Source organism: Anabrus simplex, chromosome 4 (genome assembly GCF_040414725.1).
Source record: "Anabrus simplex isolate iqAnaSimp1 chromosome 4, ASM4041472v1, whole genome shotgun sequence".
Taxonomy (NCBI): Eukaryota; Metazoa; Arthropoda; class Insecta; order Orthoptera; family Tettigoniidae; genus Anabrus; species Anabrus simplex.
Window position 1 is genome coordinate 108,342,203 of NC_090268.1, and position 24,662 is coordinate 108,366,864.

General features: G+C 38.2%; 1 protein-coding gene across 1 annotated transcript in view; it reads right to left on the bottom strand.

The window, feature by feature from the left end:
• Vha44 (V-type proton ATPase subunit Vha44) overlaps positions 1–24,662 on the bottom strand; it is a 75,348-nt gene that overhangs the window by 32,129 nt on the left and 18,557 nt on the right. The window contains exons 4-7 of the mRNA XM_067145164.2: positions 19,614–19,800; positions 19,358–19,456; positions 17,986–18,147; positions 6,936–7,029 (exon numbers count right to left, since the gene is read on the bottom strand). Of these exons, the coding sequence (XP_067001265.1) occupies positions 6,936–7,029; positions 17,986–18,147; positions 19,358–19,456; positions 19,614–19,800 (542 nt within the window). The remainder of the gene's footprint in view (positions 1–6,935; positions 7,030–17,985; positions 18,148–19,357; positions 19,457–19,613; positions 19,801–24,662) is intronic.

The following is a 24,662-nucleotide window of genomic DNA, read 5'->3' on the forward strand; positions in this document are numbered from 1 at the left end:
AGCATTACAAAAATGTTGCAAAGTTTGGGCTAGGAAGACTTGGGAGAAACAAGACGAGCTGCTCGACTAAGTGGTATGTGGTATTCGTTTATAGGAAGGGGAGTTAGGGATTGGAATAACTTACCAAGGGAGATGTTCAATAAATTTCCAATTTCTTTGAAATCACTTAAGAAAAAGCCACGAAAACAACAGGTAGGAAATCTGCCACCTGGGCGACTCCCCTAAATGCAGATCAGTAGTGAATGATTGATTGAAGTGTTTCTGAGTTTGTGAATGTTTTGTCATTGCAGGTGGTGGTGTGCGTTTAACTAGTTTCGTATGAGGAATGTGTATATGTGTGGGGTTGTTTGCGTGTTTGTTTAGTATGAAAAACTTAGTGGAGAGCCTCTTGAAAACCACATATGTTTCTAAATATTTTTATTTTTTGGATGGGGGATGGGTTACAGGACACAATGATTTTCTGTACCAGCCGCCACTGACACACAGGCCATATTAAGAAGCCAGATCTCAAGCATTTCTGTACATTTGTTCAAGAGCTTGGAAAAAAAGTGGCAATTTCAACAGCATGGGTGGGTTAAGACTATTCCTTGTACGAGGATAGGGATTGGCCAGAAAATAAATACAAGAGTGAGAGCAGCATGGCTTGGCTGGAAAGGGGTCACAGGCATAATCTGCACTAAGTGTATGCTGGTCCACCTTAAATCAAAGGTGTATCCACACTAGGGTCTAACTAGTGGTGCTGTATGAGGCTTAGAATTGCCAGTCACCAAACGTTCCAAGAGTCCTCTACACACCATGAAAATGAGGATGTTACACTGATCTCTTCAAGTGTCTGTTCTTGACCACATAGCCAATGACACAAACCAACAGAAGATATGAATTGCTCCCATTCATGAGAAAACATAGGAAGGGCACCTGAAGAAGTATAGCCATGATCTGAGAGCAGCAACCGGTACTTCCCTAACGATGCCTACAACTTCACAATCAAGGGCAAGCGCCCTCATGGAAGGTCAGGACAACAGCAGCAATATGCATTCGACACAGTCGTGAGGACAGTTGAACTTGAACCAAACATGCGTATAATCGGGTAGAATGGCATGTGTCAATCTGAAGAGTGGACCCTGCACCTGCAGAGAAACTCTATAGCACAGAACAACAACTTAAAGAATCAATCCCATAAAGTAATAATAATGTTGTTGACTTTATGACTCACCAACTACATTTTTAATTAATGTTATTGCTTTTACACCCCACTGACTACTCTTAACGATTTTCGCAGGTGCAGAGGTGCTGGAAATTTGTCCCACAGGAGTTCGTTTATGTGCCAGTAAATCTACCGACACGAGGATGACATATCTGAGCATCTTCAAATGCGAAACAGGGTCGAACCTGCCAAGTTCAGGCCAGAAGGCCAACGCCTCAACCATCTGAGCCACTCAGCCCAGTAACTACATTTTTCATGTAGGAAATATTATCCCACAGGAGTTCTTTTACATGCTGATAAATCTACTGTCACAAAACTGGTGTTTCTGAGCATCTTCAAATAACACCAGAATGAGATGGGATGGAATCCGCTCAGAAATCCAACACACTACCATTTGAGCAGCTCAGCCTGATAAGTATTGTGAAATGTTGGAAATGAAAAAGTACATAAAATTAGCATGGACTTGCTTCTTTATACTAGTTGGTTATTAGCAAATTCAATGCAACACAAATACTAAGGAATTTTATTCTATTTCATACTTCTTAAGCTGGTATTCTACATCTAAACATGCACACCAAAACTCAACTGTTTAGATGTGTTAGAGAAGTCAGGCAATCGTATTCCTTGTCATTCAGAAGACACCTGAAATATGTAGTCTACACAGAAAATGGACATTACCAACCTATCATCAAGAAGAACTATATGCAATGTAAACACAGACATCATAGCTCGAGATTAACCATGTGTTAGCACAGGGAAGTAACTGAATATAAATGGAAGTAGTTACTTTAAGCTGTCAATTAGATATAAAATCTACAGACAAGAAAGAAGATAAAATAATTCTAGAGGATGAGTTAACAACATTCCACAGAAATATTAATGTTATAATTTATGCAACAATTTTATGAACGACACTCAACAAAGATATGAACTCCTACCGCTTGTTTCTCAATAAGGCTACAGATTGCAGCAATTGCAGTTCCACACCTGAAGCCTAGTTCTCCTTCAAAAGACTGTCAGAAAAGGGAGATATTACAAAACAAAAATTTATTTTCCAGACGAATAGAGCAAATTTTAAAGACAAAGTTGTAGTAAGTCAGGACAGAGGAACAAAAAAGAAAAGGAAAACATTTAATCTATTTGAAAAAAAAAAAAAAACAAGAAACGAATGAAGTATTGACTAGCTGAAACAGGAGCAGCTAGACAGAGATATATTTCAAGCCACCTTATATAAAATACCATTTACACTTTCACTTCTCAGAAATGTTCACCTACCCCAGGAATTAAATCCTGTAACATTTGATTCCTAACCAGATAGTGGTGAAACAAGTCAAAAATTAGTACCAACTAAGTCAGCTTTTGATTCAGTTATGCAAATGTAACCATAAAATGTGACAAAAGAGCACACTACATGTAACATTATTCATTGTGGTAGATGCTAGAGTAGAACGCAGCCCGGAAGGTTGTTTGAAGAGGTTTGCGCAGTAACATTCGCACGCTTTGTAGTATGACGTGTTTTCCGCTGAGCCAATAGAATAATTTCAGTAAGAGGTGCCTGTTTGTGCACGTCACGAGTGAATGTTTAGAGTTTTATTTGTAAATATCATAATCAACGAATTTAGGGAACTATTTGCATGTGTATGATAGATCCAGGAAGAGCAAAAAGACAAGTATTCCGTCGACAGGCGAGGGAAATAGTATTTAAAGTGTATTTGTATTTGGTAAGCATGCAGCAGCAGGCGTTCATAGGCGGAGAAGGTGAGGAACGCCATGTTGCCACGCTTCAAAAGAAGACAGCACTTGCGTGTGGTATCGGGCTGCAAACACTACAGAGGATAAAACAAGCTTCGGAAATAAAAATAATGCGGTGTTCAGGTCGCCAGAGAAGAACCCGTAGAGGAAGAAGCCAGTGACGGTCCTCGATGATTTCAATAAAAATGTTCTGCGTACAACAATATTTGATATGTATAAAAATTTAAATCTAAGAATTTCATTTTTGTCCGTATTGAACTGAGAATGGAAGATAGGAAACTTAAAACTTAAAAGGTGGACCGTTTTAAGTTTCCTATCTTCCATGTATAAAAATGGCGAATATCCTACGGCATTGAAACTGGACCATCCATTTACCTTAATATCTCAAAAATTTTCCTGAACACTTTCGCGGGGTTTGATGTTAAAAATTTAATTTGGACTTTTAGGAAACGTTTAAGCCCAAAACAATTATAGGTCATCGCTTTGGAATTCAAGATATAACTGGATGAAAAAATGTTTACACATACATGCTGTTATGAGTAGCCACATTGGCATCACCGCACCTCATACTTCCGTCTCTCTCTGTGCAACGAAACTGCCTTCCGGGCTGCGTTCTACTCTAGTAACTTTTTCATAAACCACTGAATTACCATATCGAATGGAAGGCATATTTAAGAAGAGCGATAGTGAACTTTGGACTCTAAAAGTAAATTTTAAAAATTAGGTACGCCTCAAACTTGAAATTGGAACCATGCTACTACTAGTTGGATAACCTCCACAATTACAAGTGATAAATATCATTTTTGATCCGTATTGAAGATAATTGATTGAAATAATAACAAAAAGTTAATTAATTTGTCCACCTATACAATAAATCTTGTCTTTGTTGGATTACATTGACATGTTAATTAAAATGGTACATGTTTCGCCTTACATATGGGCATCATGAGCCATGGGTTTAGGCACCTGATTTCAAGGTTAAACCCATGACTGATGATGCCTATATGTAAGGCAAAACATGTACCATTTTAATTAACATGTCAATGTAATCCAACAAAGACAAGATTTATTGTAATGATTAGGTGGACAAATTAATAAATTAACTTACTGTTATTATTTCAACCTCCACAATGTCAGTAGGAACAAATAGGACTAGATCTTTTAAAACAGCTCCAAGCAATTGAAACTTCAACTGTTATAGTTTCGCTCTGTCTATTGCAACCCCATGAATGAAGGCTAGAATAAAATGTAGCTTTCACTGATGCCTAAGTGAAAATAGGGAAGCTACTGAGTAATGGCATTCAACAATAGCCAGTCAATGACCTAGCTACAGAAGGTACTATTAAGTCGATGGTACTACAACTGCACTATCAGGTTCACAGAAGAAAGCAATTGCATTTTAGCTCACTTTTCATCTAGGCTATACTGCCTTAGATTTTTAGAGATTTTTTGTGAGCAGCTAGCCTACAGTGCTACTTTTATGATGACCAACAGTCATCAGTCAACTAACACAACCTGATGACTTAATAACATTATCGTGAGTTGTGAAAAAGTTAATAATGAACCATTAATAATCAACAAAAATACAATACTTCAATATTGTTGCATTTTACTGTCTATTCTACATACCGTATTTACTTGTTTATAACACTCCACCCTTAATTTTCGACTATTATCGCAGGGAGGAGGAAAGAAATCTGGGGGACTATAAACAGTTGAAAAAATCTTTCAAATTACCAAGTAGCAAGTGCAACATTTCATTTAACAGTAAAACCCACTCTTCTGCATCACCTGTACTTTGTCCTTGGCTACTCTCCTCCCTTACCCTAGATTTCTCAATGCCCTTCCAGCTTTCGAGCTCCGCATCCTATGTGGCCACATGTAGTGTGTAATTACGGAGTGTCCAGTACACAAACTGGAGTGAAAATGAGCAAGACAGCAAGATTTACAGCATTCCTCAAGTTGAATGTGTTGGAACATGCTGCAGAAAATGGAGGAGAGCAGCGAGTCATTAATATGAAGTGCAGGCGTGTACTATTTGTTACTGACATAACCAGGGCCACAAAAAAATTGAGAGCAAAGAAAATATCTAATTCCTTACGCTGTGTGAAGAAAGGAAAATTTGAGAATGTGGACATAAAATTCGGTATTAAACCAAATATTTTATATTTCAAGGCAGTTGCCGCATGACACTGCAACGCACCGAGCTCGACAGCTGCAGTCGCTTAAGTGCGGCCAGTATCCAGTATTCGGGAGATAGTAGGTTCGAACCCCACTGTCGGCAGCCCTGAAAATGGTTTTCCATGCTTTCCCATTTTCACACCAGGCAAATGCTGGGGCTATACCTTAATTAAGGCTACAGCCGCTTCCTTCCCACTCCTAGCCCTTTCCTGTTCTATCGTCGCCATATGACCTGTGTCGGTGCGACGTAAAGCAACTAGCAAAAAAACAAAAAAACACTGCAACGCTGCACAGCCTTGAGCTCCGCAAGGTACTGTGCAGCTTTGGCATGGTGCTTGCTGGGATAATGCAGGTGGGAGCTGATATAAAACTGTTTAAATGTGCTAATATCATTTTTTGCATAAATAAAGAATAGATTTAAATACTGTAACTATTTTGTGTGTTGATTTAAATATACTAGAAGTTCCTTGCTTTTAACCATGCAAATCTAATCTATATGTGAAAATTTCACTTATCATACTCCCCCCTATTTTTAAGGTTGAAAATTAGGGAAAAGAGGGGGTGTTATAGGCGAGTAAATATGGTATTATTAATGTTAACATTGATGCTTTCACGGCCCGTACTTGTAGACATTATATACGTATTATTAACTCTTCCTTACAAGTATTATACTGTATAATTCTGAAGCTGAATATCCAGATAATTACAGAAGAATGCTAAAGATACAGGACTAGATTGAATGATAAATGAAGAACTATTGAACTGAGACAGTAAGCAATTTGAAGTAGATTAAAAAAAAAAAAAGAAACAGAAAATTCAAATCTTCAGGTATCCCGAATAACTCAATATAATCAATTCTGAGAATTACTGAGACTCCTTACTTAATAACAGTTTGCACTAATTTAACAACAATTTATCCCTTTCTAACATGTACAAAAAAAATAAAAAATACATACATTCAATCACATGGAAAAGACTAAATTTCTGTTCAGAATTGGAAGTGAAATACCAAAATGTTATTATAGTAATGAACAATGTGATAAAAACTATGGGAACTAAGAAATGGGAAATAATTTTTTTTAAATGTAAATTTCTTCAGCAAGGAAAGTTATCTTATAGTTCAGCCATTATGTGTTGCAACAGGTAAGACATAGGCAAATACCAGGAAAGTATTGACATCAAGAGCATACAAACTGATCGGGACTTGTACTGGTTAATTATGATATCTGACAAATGAATTTAAGAAAAACTAAAAATGAAAATCCTCAGTCTGTTTCCAGTCATTCGACCGGGTCAGGAATGGAATGAATGAAGCTCCCATCTAGCAGTGAGGATACGAATTGTGCTGGCTGCCGAAGCTTGTCGCACTCCTCTGGGGCAATGATTAATGGCCGACAGATGAAATATTGGAGTCAGTTGCTGGAATGAAAGATGACTGAGAAAACCAGAGTCCTCGGAGAAAAACCTGTCCCGCCTCCACTTTGTCCAGCACAAATCTCACATGGCGTGACTGGGATTTGAACCATGTAACCCAGCAGTGAGAGGCCAGCACACAGCTGCCTGAGCCACGGAGGCTCTAATTAAACAAATAAATAAATAAACAAGGAAATAAAAAGACAAATAAGAATATCAAACAATTTTATCAAGAATACTAAAAATATTTCCTCTTCTACTACAACTGAAAATTTTCTAACATGTTCATTAAATGCCAGCTGCTTCTCTTCATGTGATACATGTAAAATTTAAAGAAACTTCGAGGTATTCTCTGAAGAATAAACAGAATTTTAAAAAGACTTACAAACTGCTTTTTCTTATCAGTCACTAGCTTGGTTATCTCATTCTTCCCAGCAGCTAACTCCTCTTCATTATAGATAAAATCACGAACCACGAACCTGGAATTTAGTGAGATGTTTAAATATATTACAGTATGTTACCATTCACAGCAATTTACATGAGAAGTTTCAACACAGAACCACACCCTAAAGTGCCAACACAAAATATTTAAATTACTTTTAAAGAGCAACAATATCAAAAGAGAGAATTTTGAACCATAAGGACTACTGCTGACTTCAGTAGTAGTAATAATGCTATGTGTTTAACATCCCTAACTTCTACCAGCATTGAGAGACACGAGTGCAAAATATCATTCTGAAAAGTAAATCCTTAATGTGGCAGAAAATGTACTTGCATGAGTTTCTTGTATAAAAGCACGCTTAAATGCAAACCAATAGTATCAGGATTCCATCCCTTAATTTTGAACAAAAGTACTAAGTGCTTAGCTCAAGGTCACCAGTAACAAAGGACAAAACAGGATAAGTTGTGGTGGTGGTGATTTAAGAGAAAGCACAAACGGGCAACCATCAGCAATTAACACCCATCAGAAGGAAAATGGAAGAGGCCTGACAATTTGAAAAATGAAGGTATTGGCATAAGAATGAAAAGGGCCATGTAGCTCATGAAAATGAAAGAATCCCTACGCCTCGAAAACCTAATACCATCAGGGTTAGAAAAGAATACAAATTGATCAAAGGAGGTTGGATAGGATAGATGAAAGTGAAGAGCCTGGCAAAAATAAATGAAAGCAAGTGCCCCATGATCATCCACCCAGACTCCCACGTTAAAAGTCCTTGGGGCCCCTTTTAGTTGCCTCTTATGACAGGCTGGGGTACTGTGGATGCTATTCTAATGCCCCACTAAAGCATAGTAAATGATATCATCATCATCATCATCATCAACAACATCATCCGCTTTCCCCACTTGAATAGACACTTCAGTATGTAAAATACATTCATTTGCATAAATACATCCATTCATACATATACATCTACGTTACAGACTGTTATGCCTTTCAGCATGTAGTCTGCAATCCTCTGTGAATTTACTGAACTCTGCCACAATCCTACATTTGTAACTGTGTGGCCTCATTTAATTCTATACCTCTTATTTTTAAATCATTAGAAACTCAGTCTAACCATCGTCGTCTTAGTTGCCCTCTACTTCTCCTACCCTCTGTAATCGAGTCCATTATTCTGCTACCGAGCTCGATAGCTGTAGTCCATTAAGTGCGGCCAGTATCCAGTATTTGGGAGATAGTGTGTTCGAACCCCACTGTCGGCAGCCCTGGTTTTCCGTGGTTTCCAATTTTCACACCAGACAAATGCTGGGGCTGTACCCTAATTAAGGCTACGGCCGCTTCCTTACCACTCCTAGCCCTCCCTGTCCCATCATCGCCGTAAGACTTATCTGTGTTGGTGCGACGTAAAGCAACTTGCAAAAAAAAAATCTATTCTGCTAGGTAATACGTTGTACAGCTTCATCCATCGAGTTCATTCCTAATGTAGCCTTTATCTTATCCTTCCAAGTATCCTTCTCCCATGGTTCCCACCTGACTGTGCTAGTGATCATTCTTGCTACTTTCATGTCCTTATTTCTAACTTATGAATAAGATACCCTGAGTCCACCCAGCTTTCATTCCCATACAGCAAATTTGGTGTGAAAACAGACTGGTGTAAAGATAGTTTTATCTGGCAGCTGACTTCTTTCTTACAACACAATACTGCTGATGGCAGCTGCGAACTCACTGCATTAGCATTGCTATACCTTGATTCAATCGAACTTACTGTACTAGCATCATGGGAGAACACACATGCCAAATACTGTACTTGAAATTATCTACCTGTTCTAGCTTTGTATTGCCAACCTGACATTTATTTCTCTTAGGTTTCTTATCTACTGACATCACTTTAGTTTTGGAAAGGCTAATTTTTATTATCATAGTCATTGTAGCTATTTTCATGTCCAAGATATTAGAACGCAGGCTTTCAGCACTAACTGCCATTAAGACCAAGTCATCGGCATAGGCCAAACTGCTTACGACATTTCCACCTAACTGAATCCCTTCCTGTCCCTTAATACTTTTCCGCAGATGATCCATGTAAACTATGGACCACAGGTGAAAGATTGCAGCCTTATCTAACCCCTGTAAGGACCTTGAACCAAGAACTCATTCTATCATCACTTCTCACTGCAGCCCAATTGTCAATATAAATACCTTTGATTGCTTTTAATAATCTACCCTTAATCCCCTAGTCCCCCAGAATGGTTAACATCTTTCCCCTCGGTACACTGTCATATCTACGAAACATAAACACAACTCTCTATTCCTCTCGTAGCATTTCTCAATTACCTGGTGCATACTGAAAATCTGATCCTGACAGCCTCTCTGTCGTCTGCAATCAAAATGGTTTTCATCCAACTTATTCTCAATTACTGATTGGCACCTCCCTTCCAAAACGGCAGTGAATACCTTGCCTGGTATACCGATCAATGAATTATCTTAATAGTTGTGGCAATTCTCCTGCTCCCTTGCTTGTACACAGGCACAATTACTGCTTTTGTCCAATTCAATGCCAATCTTATTACTCGATGAAGCCATTTTATCCCTGCCTTCCCACTATATTTCACCATTTCAGGTCTAATTGTATTTATTTCTGCTGCTTTATGACAATGAAGTTTATTTAACATCCTTTCCATTTCCTCAGGCATAATTTCACCTACTACACTGTCTTCATGGCCATCAGCGCAGTTGTTCGCAACAACCCCAGAACAAATTTTTTTGTCGAGATGATTTTCAAAATATTCTTTCCACCTGTCCAGTGATTCCCTGGGATCTATTAGTTAACCTGATTCACCCAAAACACTGTTCGTTTCATTTTTTCCTCCCTTTCTACGATACCGTATTACTGTCCAGAAAGGTTCCCATGCTACTTGACCTAGCCTTTCCGAGTTATTACCAAAATCTTCCCTCGACGACTTCTTGCATTCAACAAATAGGCTACGGTATTTCTTTTGCTATGTTTCTTTCATCTACGTACAATTCCCTATCTGCATCAATCCTTGTTTGTAGCCATTTCTGATACACAAACCTTTTAGGTTTACAAGCTGCCCTCACTTGATCAGCTGTCTGTTCCCAGGAATTCCTTTGCTGTTTCTACTACAGCATCCTTGTATGCCATCTTTTCTCTTTCTATATCCTGAACCTTCTGATGATTATGATGATGATGATGCTTGTTGCTTAAAGGGGCCTAACATCGAGGTCATTGGCCCCTAATGGTACGAAATGAGACGAAATGTTATGATAAATTAAAAGTCCAAAATCCTCCACTGACCAGAATTCAAAGCGTGAGGACGAAGAATAAACAGATGGATATGAATTTAAAACAATCAGAGGAATAGCACAAGTTCGCCTCGCCAGAAGCAGGTCTTTAGATTTGACTCCCGTAGGCAACCTGCGTGTCGTGATGAGGATGAAATGATGAAGACGACACATACACCCAGTCCCCGTGCCAGCAAAATTAACCAATTATGGTTAAAATTCCCGACCCTGCCGGGTATCGAACTCGGGACCCCTGTGACCAAAGACCAGCACACTAACCATTTAGCCATGGAGTCGGACACTCTGTGTGTGTGTGTGTGTGTGTGTGTGTGTGTGTAAGAGAAGTTCATAGCGCAGAAGAGAGCACACATCTGAACAGATGCACTAACTGCCGTGGCCTTTATTCTCCTCGAGATAGAAACTGTTTGCTGCATCTCAGTGAGAAGAAGATCCAGGAGATCAAGACACTAGATGGTCTTTCCTACCAGGAAGCAGGCCCTAGGTTTAATTCCATTAATGCTCCTGCGAAGGCATTAGACTGTAGCATGATAGCACAGTTTACCAGTTTCGTTGTTTCATCAACACCTGTGTAGATCGCTACACCCAAGGCGGCAGTTGCTCCTGTGAGCAGTGCGCATCTTCAGTAACAGGCTACTGTTGCACATTTTCTTTATGTCTTCATGTTCACCGTAAACACCTTCAATGTGTCTACTGAACATCACCAGCTTAAAATCTTGCCCATCTTCTCTGGTAGCAACCAGGAACCTAGGGCAGCTGGATCCCATGCTTTCATGCTGCGCATGTTCCCAGGGAGTTGATCCTCTAAGGGAATCAAAAGTTAAAGACTTGGGTGGAGGACCACCCTGGACAGGCTTGGGACGTTTATTTCCAGCCATGCCTGAAATCATCCTCCCAGGATGCCACCCACTCTGATCGGGGGCCACTGTAGCCAAATCAAGCAGTCAAGGCAATACCCACCTGGTCATAGCAGGTACTGCTCGGGTTCCAATGTTGGATAATGCCTAATATGGGCTGATTGAGGCAATGAGGGCTCCCTTTCTCACATCATCCATATAGCATGTACCCCACAGTGTATACAGAGTGATTAATATAGATGAAAAAAAAATCAATAGCGTATTTACTCGCGAATTAGACCCCTTTTTCCCCCCACTTTTACAGCCAAAAATAATCAAGGGGGTGGGGGTCCAATATGCGATAACCTCAAAATTTTGTGCAGCGAACAAATGACTTCTAGGTTATAAGAAGCTATAAATTGTACGTGTAAACGTTCTATACTATTATTTAACAAACTTAGAATGTATTTAAGTTATACTGGCTATTTTCATCGGAAGGCAGTATTTCTAAATGTAAAAAGACAAAAAATGGTGAACACGACTTTTAGGCCTACCATACATATAAAAGTCCGTTTTAGTTACTCATATCACGTCATTCGTTACATCTCACTAATGACTCTGGTGAGGTTGACGTCAGGAAGGGCATACAGGCCTAAAAACTCGCTACGAAGATTCGTCTCACTTCATACTCGATCCCGTAGAAGAAAGGGATAAGGGTATCGTGTTATCATATAATTACATATTGATACAAGAGAACTTAATGGCCAGTCATTTGTCTCTGTCAGTTCAGCAGTAGGCCTACCACACAGTAAACCTGATCACTGCTTTCATTTGAATTATCGCCTTGCGCCGCCAACTTCCCTGCCTTGCTACCGGCGTGTCGGAGTTCTAAGTGACATCATCTTCACTGCTATCTCTCGTCAGTCGCGTCAGCCATGCTTCATTCTCTTTGAGCCATGCACTGTAATCAAGAGCATACGAGGTCCCATCTTTTTGAACCTTTTAAAAATAATTTTGTTCCCGACTATAGAGTCTAAACAGTGTAAATCTATTCTCAGATGGTCTGATATTCCCAGTTGGTGTATATGTAGCAGAAGGCACTCCTTCCGAATAAGGCCGTACTGTAGAAGGCATGCCAAACCATCAGTTGATAACTAGCATATGTTACGAGTTGTACTACCGAATGTAATACATAATAACTGGAAACATTATTTTGACAACTGTGACTGTTGAAACACAGACCCTTATTTTTAAGTATATTTCATGCTTGTTCTCTACATTTATCACATCAGGATTTGCGTAAACAGCTGTCCATGAGATAAGACAGACCACACTGTTTAGGTTAGTTCAACGGAAAAAATAAAAATAAATAACAGGAAAATATACCGCATTTATGGATATCTACAGGTGTGGCGGTAATGCGTTTTATTATCATAATGTTTAATTTTGTAAGTTCGTTGCCTCTTTTTCATTAACGCATATCCTAGTATGTTTTGTTTGGCGTCTCCGAAAATCGTTTAAAGTACGTGGGGACATTAAAATACTATTATTATTATTATTATTATTATTTGTTAGGTACGTTGGCGAGTAAAACAATAGTTTTAATTAGATAGTAATTTTATCATGTTTTAATACTTCTCTCCAAATATTTACCTGTATTGGCCCGAGTTACGAGATATTAAACGACCACTTTGTTAATGATCACGCCTGCTGTATAAATAGCAACAACCGTGAATACTTCTCAATTAAATTTGTTTCTTCATCCCGAGGTGGTACAGCTCTTTTTAGACACACCCCCAGTGGAGGGGAGTTACATGTACCACTTTTACCACATATCAACCTTCCTGCCTTTCGTAAATCTCTGGCAGTACGGTACCGGGAATCGAAGTTAGACCCCCCCCAAAACAGCAACTAATTGTACTAACCAGTACGCTGGCAGACATTATTAACTACAAAACACAGACATATAGCATGACTGATGCATGCTTGCAATGCACAGGTTGGACACGAAGCTAGACCTATTCATCTATTTGTGCGACGTCATCAGAGCTGCAGTAGACCTACGCTACAGAGGCGGACATTTCTTTACTACGAAACACAGATGTACCACATGGATTCGACGTGTTTTTCATTGCACAGGTCGTACGGACGAAACTATTAAATTTGTGCGATGTCATCAGAGCTGCAATAAGACTTGTACCCGCTTCGAAGCGGAATCATTTTTTCATCTTTGTCTCGAAAGCCAGGGGTGGGGGTGGGGGTGTCTAAATCGCGAGGGGGTCTAATACACGAGTAAATACGGTAATACAATTTTGATTTGATCTACAACCAAACCTCAAGGAAAAAAAAAAAACAGGGAACCGATGTCCACATGACTCTTTTAGTTGCCTTCTACGATAGGCAGGGGTTACCTGTGGATGTATTGAGCCCCTCCCATCTACAGGAGTACCAAAGCCACAATGCATTTTCGTGCCTAGCTCACCCCTTTTAGTCTCCTCTCATGACAGGCAAGGGATACCGTGAGTGTATTCTTCGTTTGTATCCCCCACAAAAGGGCTTGTGTCCCATTCACGTTTAATGCAAATTGCTTGCCCAGAAGTGCTACTTGGGGCATAGATGTCCCTACCTCAGTCATATATGGAAGACCCTGTTGTAATAGGCTTACATGTGTCGAATTTTCATTTAATACAAGACACCAAATAAGACCTTGGTAGCAGTGAGAGCCACAGAGCTAAGCTGAGTGAAAAGGCAGCATACCCCAACAGCTCATTTGTCAAGCCTTTTACCAGCAAGACATGTTTGAGAGAGGCAGCATCGTCGGATGTTTTGGCGCATTGCTCACCACTTAAACCGTTGTGAGAACACTGTACATCAGCGCTGGACATGGTGGACATGAGGATATACACAGGCAATGAGAAGGCTCAGACTGATCCCGCTGGACCATCAGCAGGGAAGATAGTTTCATCATGCAATAGGCAGTAAGCAATCCACAGGAGTTGCTGAGCACCATCCACAGACATGTCCCAGCAGTTGGGGATACAACAGTGTCCACCTGTACCACAATGGACATCTGCAAGCCTCCTTGCCCAACTGTATTGTTGCCTGCCTCCTTGCTACGGGTGGTTCAACACTGTACAAATTGCATCCTGAAATGTTTTTGAGACCGTGCAATAAGTGTTTGGTGCAGTATAATATTTTGATTTTCTTTATACTACTATGCCCTGTGCCTGTACCCATGTAAAAGACCCTGCAATGGCTCCTTTATGGTGTATATATATATATTTTTTTTTTTTTTTTTGCAAATGAGTGTACACTGCTTCCATTATTTTAAAACATTTTTTCCTATATTCCCTTTCCAACAAGACTTTTCCAGAATGTTGTTTCATAGTACTGTTCATATTGTTCCTCCATTCAACAACATAGTCACCTTCTCTAGCCCAAAACTCAATCTACTTCAGAGTTCTCTAAGCATATTTTGACATCAGCTAACCTATCGAATTTATATGTTCAGCAGAATCCGTTTATCCAGACTTCCAGCTTATTCAGACTAATGGTTAACTTATATTTTGTTATCAAGGCATATATAGAAAGACAGGAACAGTGAAAGAAACACGTAACAAGATAAACAATTACAGGTCAGAGTGGGAAGAGGAAGAAATAGATATACTGTAAAAAACACAAGGACAATCTCTACATAACCCTCCCATGGCACTACAGCCCCTGAAGGGTCTTCACCTACCAAGCGACCGCTGCTCAGCCCGAAAGCCTGCAGATTACGAGGTGTCGTGTGGTCAGCACGACAGATCCTCTCGGCCGTTATTCTTGGCTTTCTAGACCGGGGCCGCTATGTCACCGTCAGATAACTCCTCAATTCTAATAATGTAGGCTGAGTGGACCTCGAACCAGCCCTCAGGTCCAGGTAAAAATAACTGACCTGGCCAGGAATCGAAACCAGGGCCTCTGGGCAAGAGGCAGGCACGCTATCCCTACACCACGGGGCCGGCATCTCTACATAATGCCATCTTCAAAAAGACTGGCTCTCTCCTCACCAATTCCAGTTCTCCTAAATTTTTTTAGCCCTTAAGAGCTTATTTCTGCTTCCCAGCTTCATCACGAAGCCAGGCCTCAACAGTCATTTAGAAGACATCTTGATAGATCTTCAATCTTCATGTGGAAAGTGTGGGGTAGGAAGACAGATAAAAACAGGGAAAGGAAAGAGATAAACAGATAAAGATGAATATAGGTGTTAAAAGCTAGGAACACAGAACAAACACAAAATGTAAAAATGAACCGAATGGGCTAATATAAGAGATGTTTGTTCCTTTCCAAAAACGTACATCTAACATGTTTCATGAAGTGCAAATCACTTAACTTATGTGCCCTTTGTAGCCCAAGCATGCAATGGTACAAGCAGTGAAACTTGGGTGCAGTAAGGATAAATAATTATTCAGGTAATATTTCATGAACATAAAGAGTTTTCACCCCTACTAGTACCACAAGGCTGCACTGGACACATGAGATCTGAACTATTTTTCTCTGTTCTGTGAAAAGTTTAGTACTTTTTGATTCACTTATACAGTAGAAATCTGTTACAGCGAGAACTGATAACGGAAAACATTTACTCGCTATAACAGATTGTCATTATATCTGATTTTTCGTAAATGTTGGGAAAAACCCCATACACATTAAAATCGGTATGAAACGGCGATCAGTTTTTTCAAAACTCGCATTTTCGCGGATGATATCGACACTACGGCTTGCTTGTTTGTTATCTTTCTAAATCCGATACTACGTGAAAATGTATGTTTCATTTCATTCTGAATAAATTATAGTATCACTCCAGAGGCCTCTGTGGTAAACATTCTAGTTTTCTTTAAGCAGCGCCACCTAACCTAACCGTATATGTACCATGAAAACATATTTCAAGAGCACGTAGAGAAATGATAACCTCCTCGCTTCAAACTTACATAGGAACAGCCTTTCTGTAATTTAACTAGACGTGAGAAAATATGAATTATCCTCTGTATCAGTGATGTAGTCTGCCATATCTTGAGGTGTATCCCATTCTTACTTAATTTCAGTATATAACATTAAAAATTAAGCAATCATTTACTTCAGCCTTTATATCTAACGAGTTAACAACTGCTATCGACCATGTTATTTACGTGTTTATTACGAAAACATCTTCTCCTCTTTCATTTCTCATTTTCTTTACGGAACAGCAGTTGACAGGTATTACTAATCGACTCCAACATCGCCTTTGAATGTCGATGAGACAGCTCACAAGTGCACATAGCGAGAAAACGATACCATACCGAAGATGATCAATCTCATTTCGTGGCAAACGTTTCAGTTTTCCTATTCAAACAGCGTCACCTTACCTAACTTAACCATACTATATGTACCATGAAAATATATTTCAAGCGCCAGTAGAGAAATGATAACCTTCTCGCTATAAATTTATATGATAACAGCCTTTCTGAAATTTAACCAGATATGAGAAAATATAAAACTAACGTCTGAAATCAATGATGCACTCTGCCATATCCTGAGGTGCATACCATTCTTACTGAACTGCAGTATTTAGCATTAAAATTAAGTAATTGTTTTCTTCAGCTTTTATTTTTAATAATAATGCTATTTGCTTTACGTCCCACTAACTAATTTTACGGTTTTCGGAGACGCCGAGGTGCCAGAATTTAGTGCCGCAGGAGTTTTTACGTGCCAGTAAATCTACCGACACGAGGCTGTCATATATGAGCACCTTCAAATACCACCGGACTGAGTCAGGATCAAACCTGCCAAGTTGGGGTCAGAAGGCCAGCGCCTCAACCGTTTGAGCCACTCAGCCCAGCAGCTTTTATTTTTAAGAGTTAACAATTGCCATCGGACCATTATCTACACATTTATTAAAAAAACACGTTCTCCTCTTTCATTTCCATTTTTATTTACGGAACAGCAGTCGACAGGTATTAGTAATCGATTCCAACATCGCCTCTGAATGTCGATGTGAGAGCTCGCTCGTGGACATAGCGAGGAAATGATACCAAATTTAGTGCTTGACAATAATGTATTTTAGTGTACCATTTGCCACCGAGGTAGACACCTCATTTGCAAATAAAGAGATTTTGATATGATTGATTGCATGCAATATAATCACTGGGTGCATAAATGTCGGTAACGGAAAAAAACATGCACGCTAAATCGCTCGTAATAACGAATGTATCACTGATAGGGCTCTCGCTGCAACTGAAGTATAATACACAGTTTAATACAGGAATTTTGAAGGGACAGACAAAAACTGACATAATGGGATTCTCGTTATATGCCATACTCGTTATAGCAGACTTCTACTGTACTATTAAATAAAATTAACTGTACATAAGATGTGTTATTAAAACCATTAATGGATTGTCCACATTATACAGTATAAATATGTTATCATCCAATCCAGATCAAGCCTGGTCCAAAATGAGCTGAATAAAAACCATTCGATGGGAATCAGAATGGTAAAATTAAACTTTCAAAAGAAATCAAAGAGAAAAGTAGCCCTTAAGTAGAGATTACACCAAACCAAAACCAAACCAAACTCCATGGCACTACAGCCCTTGAAGGGCCTTGGCCTACCAAGCGACCGCTGCTCAGCCCGAAGACCTGCAGATTACGCAATATAGAATAATTCATAGTCATAGGAAGTTTCCTCACTTCAATTTACACTTGGGTTATAAATTTAAAGTCTCTGTGAGAGTAAAATAACAATAGTTACAATTTATGAAATAAAATATTATAATATACAATTTTTGAAAGTACTTAATGTATTTCAGTGTAAATTTACTCACTTCTTTTCTCGAGCATGAACTTTAAATTCCTCCACGACCTTCTTGAAGAGGGTGACTGAGAATAAGCCGTAATCAGAATCCTGATGAATCAACTGACTGGATCGTGGTACAATCATGTCTGTTAATTTCTCGTAATTGTGATACCAATCATTAAAATTCATCCTGTAAAGTATTTCAAACATTACATAATAAAATCAAAATATTATGATATGCATAATGTATCACCCAGAACACTTCTGTAGCAAACGTTATTAATAGTAAATAATATGTTATTTTGAAATGTTTCAGCTTTCACTGAATTGTTTCAATTTCCTGACTGTTTATTTTCCCAATAAATAGCATAGTCTTTAAATATGGCAATGAACATTGAAATCTTTTCTCAAAACCAAAGTAGAAAATACATGTATTTATCAGCCTCTTGAAGAATCTGTTATAAATCATAATCAGATCAAGATATCATTTTCTCTTGCGTAATAAGCCAATGACTGTAAATGCATACCTACTAACAGACTAATGTCTTTTAATGGTAAAATAATTAACGACAAATTTGAGCTTTTGGTTAAATGAAGAGTGCAGAGAGTTAAAGGACACTATTGAAGTCAGTTTAATTCCTTGATTAAGCGATCAATCAGGTTCTCATAAAATTATAAGCAAAAAAGAGAGGAAAACATTCTGAACGCCCAAAAAGATACAAAACTAAAATAATAAAAATCAATAACATAATGGGCATTGACACTGAAGGCTTTATTTTTATTACTTGAGAACAAACATGTGACAATTGAACAACTTCAAATCTTCAATATTTCTAATTATTAAAATATTATGTTTATTTTAACAACAAAAAAAGAAATATTTCCCAACACAAATAGTGTGTTTTAAATGCCTTATAAAAACCCAAGATATAATCACAAGACATGATGTAATTAATTGATTTACTGTTTGCCATAAATTATTAAAAACAGACCTTGGTCATACTGGTGATCGTTGCCTTAAGTGAAAAAACAACAGGATGATCTGGCCCTTGTAAAACTAATTATAAGAGAAAAATGAAAAATTATGAAGGAAAAAAAAGTAAAATTGAAATAATAAGTTTTGAAAACCATATACTTTCACATAAAAGTACAGATAGCTGTAACAATAACTTTTTTTTTTTTAATTTGCAGCAAGGGAGATACGGTACAAATTTTCTTTTAAACATTCATAAATAAATTACTGTATATAGGGAAAATGAATTGGGAGATGCATGATAAGGTTTCATGGGTTGTTTCACAAATAATGATCTTTTTTGGAGAACTATCATTATTGTTTTCTCTCAAAATAAATACTATAAAAATTGCTTTTACCTCTAAAAATCAATGAAAGGAAAACTTACTTGGGAACAATTACCAGCAGGGTCGTCAGATATTCTGAGTCTAGAATAAAATGCTCTTTCTTAACAAGATCAGCAAGATTCCTGGTCATCAAGCTACCTCTGCAAACAAAACAGTTACCATGAAAACATACAGGAGCATAAGAGATGAACAGAACATACTACTAATTACTAACTGAAATGTGAAATGACATTATCTTTACAAAGTTTAGTTTCAAAATGTATTTCAATTAAGATTTTAATGTGTATGCCAGCTTACGTCTGTTTCTTTTCCAAGTTCTGTAAATTGCCCTTAAGATTATTATATGCAGTACTTTTAGTCTTGAGATCTGAATCAATCTGACCAACTTGCTTGCTTATAATATCTGCAATATTACGCAAAGACTGCTTGATAGGATACTTGGCCATGTCCCACTGGAAGCGTGTAATATAGCCAGGAAGATCACCTAAAAAATGGACAAGAAGAAATGAGATGATAAACATCATGGACTGTGTTGATTAATACGATACAACAATAACAAACTCATCTCCTGTACACCTTTTCACTTTACCAAACACCTCTCTGAAATGTCAGAAATTGGGACAGGTAATCAAAACTTGCAATACATCAATACAGTGGAAATACATCTTTATTACACAGACATAATCTAAAGTAGACAATTCATAAAAGGATATGTTATAGGTCTTATTTAAGCACACACCTCGGGCTTGGACAGCGAATTCACCAAACAAGTCTTCCATACATGCCTTAGACAGACAGATTATATAGCATTCAATACTTCTACGGTAAAAATAAAAATTAAGCACCTAAATATTTTAAATACCTTCCTGGAGACAACTATAGGCTATGGCACGTAACTGTTATCTAATGGGAGCAAACTAATTATTTCTTCCCCATTACTACAGAAGGTAGTCAAGAAGATAATAAAAGAGATGATAAAACACCATAGATCTGCTTGATTAATAGGATACAACCATACTGTAATCATCTCCTGTACATCCTTTCACTTCATTTTATTTTCTAACAGTTGGGTTGCATTCCGCATTGTCAACCATACAGCGAAGGAACCCCACTAGTTGTTATGAATCTCACTGTTATCTTTCAACTTGCATCTTGGCATTATTTGGGAATAACTTCCACGGTTAGTGAGATCATAAACCAATGCAACCTTAGTGATACACTTCATAGTGTAATTGATTAATATTTTCCTTTTCTTCAGGATTGTAAATCTAATAGAATAATACCATGTAAAGAGAATCATGGTATGTTCAAATGATGTTCTGTATTTGATAACACAATTCAAATGGGATTAATAAATGCCTTGTAGGAAGCAGTAGTGGTCTTATTTTGTCCAACTTGTATTTATATTTTAATTAAGATATCTAAGAAATAACAAAAATCTGTAAGAACTCCAAAAACAAAAGTGTTATCTGGTTTATAAAGCTCGCTTTAGGATGCTATCATTAATATGTACGTGGAAAAAGGAAGATGTGAACCACAGTGAAGCAGCGAACACAAATAAGTGAACTAGCAGGATTAAGTATTTTAATCTTGTTTCTATGGTACAGAAGACAAAAAGGGACAGGGTAAGGAATGAAAGAATAAGGGAGGAAGCTGGTGTGTACCCATCCCTGAATGAAAAAGTGACAAGGGCCCGTTTGAAATTGTTTGGCCATGTCAAACGATTGGACGATGGAAGGACAGCAAAACAATGGCTACACACAGTCGTGGCCGGAAAACGACCGGTAGGAAGACCTAGGAAGAGATGGCTGGACCAAGTGAAAGAGGACATAGGAACAAGAGGAGTCAGCTGGGATGTCGTCTTGAGAGAAGAGTGGTACATGGACAGACAGAAGTGGAGAGTGCTCGTAAACCACACCCGGGCAACTGGAGTGGAAAACTGATGATGATGATGAACTGATGATGATGAATCTTGTTTCTGTAATAAGTTTCTGACATGATGCGAATCGAACAAATTTTAATAAAACTTTAACTTTCCTGATTAACCTAACCTAACAGTAGCACACTGTTCAAATGTTATCCTTGACTTCATGGTGGTAATGTTTGCAGACCTTTGTATTCCTGTATTTTTATTGATTTATACCATATGTGTACGTAACACATTTGACTTTATACAACATGAATTCACTGCAGTTAATAGAATGATAATGAATTCCAAAAAGGGAGCTTGACTTGTTAAACCCGACAAGCAAGCATCCTGCAATGACACTGACAATTTTATTAAGGAAGCCAACTGTAAGAATGATTTATGATAAATTATATCAAGGCAAGATAACTTCACAAGGAATCCATTGCAATATTGTATGGTAAATTACATTCAGGTAAGATAACCTCTCAGCCTCAGGAAAGCAATCTCTTATCTTAAAACCCCAGGAATATAATAGTATGCAGTGAATAAACTGAAAACTCTGATATAAATGTTCTGTGCAATCAGTTACTTAAGTAGCCACAAGATGGCAATAGACTTCACTTTTACTTTTCAAATTCTCAAACAAATTTCTTCCACAGAGTAGAGGGAAAGAATATGAGAAGGGAATCGAGATGTATGTCAGAAGACTGTGACACTGCTTCATGGACAATGCCATGCTTCAAAGCATACAATTCGGCAATAAACATCTGAAAAGGATTTGCGTACAACCCTCAAAACCTAGGACACACTTGCCAAGGATCGCTTGCTTTGGCACTGAACCACCTCTAACGTCGTTAAATTGTTTGAGCAAGAACACTGCAGGCATGAAGAGTCCAAATGACAGAAATGCTTGCTTCTTGAGATGCAGCCCCATCCAATCGAATGCAATGAATTGGCCTGATTAGTCATCATAAGTACATGCACAAGCAGCACTGAGAGTGAATGGACTACAAGCAGGAGAAATTGCATACTCAGAAACAAGTAAAAGCCAGTGATGACTTGCAAATACAACAGAAAATGCGTCTTGTTTTCTGGAATCTTTTTCATTGTATTGTGTCTTGTTCTCCATGGTAAAATGACCTTTTTATTGCAACTTTTTTGAACTGCAACTGAAAATTTTTAATGTCAATTGTTCACAAAATATTAAATGCTGAAAGTAATTCATAGAATTTATAATTTTCAACATCAACAAATATATTCAGGCTTTTCACATACTGTAGATTCTTTTATAAATTGTTGAACATTTTTGTGAATAATTTTGAAACTTTTATTTCTTTGTAACCTACATTTACAGTATAATAGAGATTCAATTTCAGGAATAAAATATTACAGGGTTTCACTGTGAAATGAAACAAGTGTTGATGCCATTTCAAAACATGACAAACCACGGAAGTACAGACTTCATTTCTTTAGTCCTAACAGCTCTGTTGGCGCACCAAGTGCAGCGGCCTTCCAACGCTGCCTGCATTTGTGTATGTGCTCTGCCTCAGTTTTTATAGTCTTTTCCTGAATGTCCAATTCATCATTTATATGTTACTGCTTTTGGCAGCATTAATGTTTTATCTCTCTTTATAGGAGCCATATTTTTGATGGAACAGACAATTTTCATGATGTTCTTCAAAAAAAATTTCCTAATGAAAGGGTGTCATGGTTTGTGGTGTGGGTTACTGTAGTCACGTCCTAGTTCGTGAACCATGGTCAAAGCCTGAGTAACCTAGTAAGTGGTCATGAGAATCAGGATACCAGTTGCTATGGAATAGGAGTGGACGCCTTGCACATTTTATGAGTCATGGCCCTCCACCACTGATCCCTAACCCATTAAAGAAGAAATTCTTTCAGGGACTATGTGTAAGTAGGGTTGCAAGTTACCTCACAGAATTTTTACCGAGTGTGCTTAGAACAATTTAAGCAAACCTTGGATCGATGGGAGTAACGGAGTCCCACTTCCATTTGTCAGGTGAGGGACTCCTCGGAAACAAATTGGCAAAAAGAAATGGAATTCTATGGGGAGCTATTAATATTAATGGGGCTTATGGAAGAAACAAAAGTATAATAATCTATGGCCTCACAGTTACCGTTTGCAGATAATTTCATTTGAAGCCATCTGGCTGGCTGCTCGTCAATTTCTCGACGTTCTGTTTTATTCCAGACCTATTACATGGCAGAGTAAACCGAATCTCTCTTTGGCATCCATGGCTCAGTGTTATTGGCTTTACATCCCACAGTTTGAGGAGATGCTGTGGTGCCAGAATTTAGTCCTGCAGGAGTTCTTTTACATGCCAGTAAATCTACTGACATGACGCTGACGTATTTTAGCACCTTCAAATACCATTGGACTGAGCCAGGATCGAACCTGCCAAATTGGGGTCAGAAGGCCAGCGCCTCAACCAACTGAACTACTCAGGCCGGCAAGGTATTTTACAAGTCAACATCGTAATCTGAAGAATGTATTTGTAACAACTTAAAATAGAATGACACAAATGTTTATACATTTCTAAACATTTTAGTGTGATTTGATAGAATCTGATGATGTTCTTTCAAAAACGAAACATGTTTCTATTTTAATTAAGCTCTTTCTTTTTCAAGTAGTGTATAATAATGTTACCATATATTTTCTTTTCCAGGTAGTTTATAAATTTATTACTCAAATTTACTACTCCACCAGGGAACTGTTACCGCTAGACATGGAGCGGGGCTGTTGTGTATACATTACGTCAGCTCTCCACGGTATGGCTGCCGCAGACGGGAGAGGGGCAAGAGGGGGAACACATGTACAGTCATACAATGAGAACAGTACCACTAACCTGCTTGAAATTACGTTGTACTAGACGAGGAAGGTCCTGCACACAAAGGACAGATACTAGGTTCTTCATCAGCTGTGTTGGTCTCACTATTCTCACTATTGTCCATACCAGGTTCACTTGCAGTATCAGTATCCATATCACTTTGTTCAGTGTTGTCATGACACTCATTTTCATTTGCATTTTCATCATCACTATCATCACTGTTATGATGATATTTTCTATGGCTTCCTCCATTAACCCATCCCTGTACCAATAACTTTCCTCAATTGTTTGTACTTTTTCACAAGCTTTTGCCCAGTCCTGTTGAGTGATTTCACATAAAGAAGTGTTTGTCAGTTCCTTTAGGGTTTTTAAGCTAATAGCAGAGACATTTTTAGCAGCAATCTTTTGTTTTAACAAATTCCAAATAAGTTCAATCAGATTAAGGTCACAATGGTTTGGAGGGAGCCTTAAGACAGTAAACCCCTTTTGTTCTAACATTGTATCCACTCTATATGCCGGTTTTGGCTTATTACGTGTTATAAGTTTCAAAAGTTCATCTCGTCTCCAAGTGGGATCACAATATATGTTATG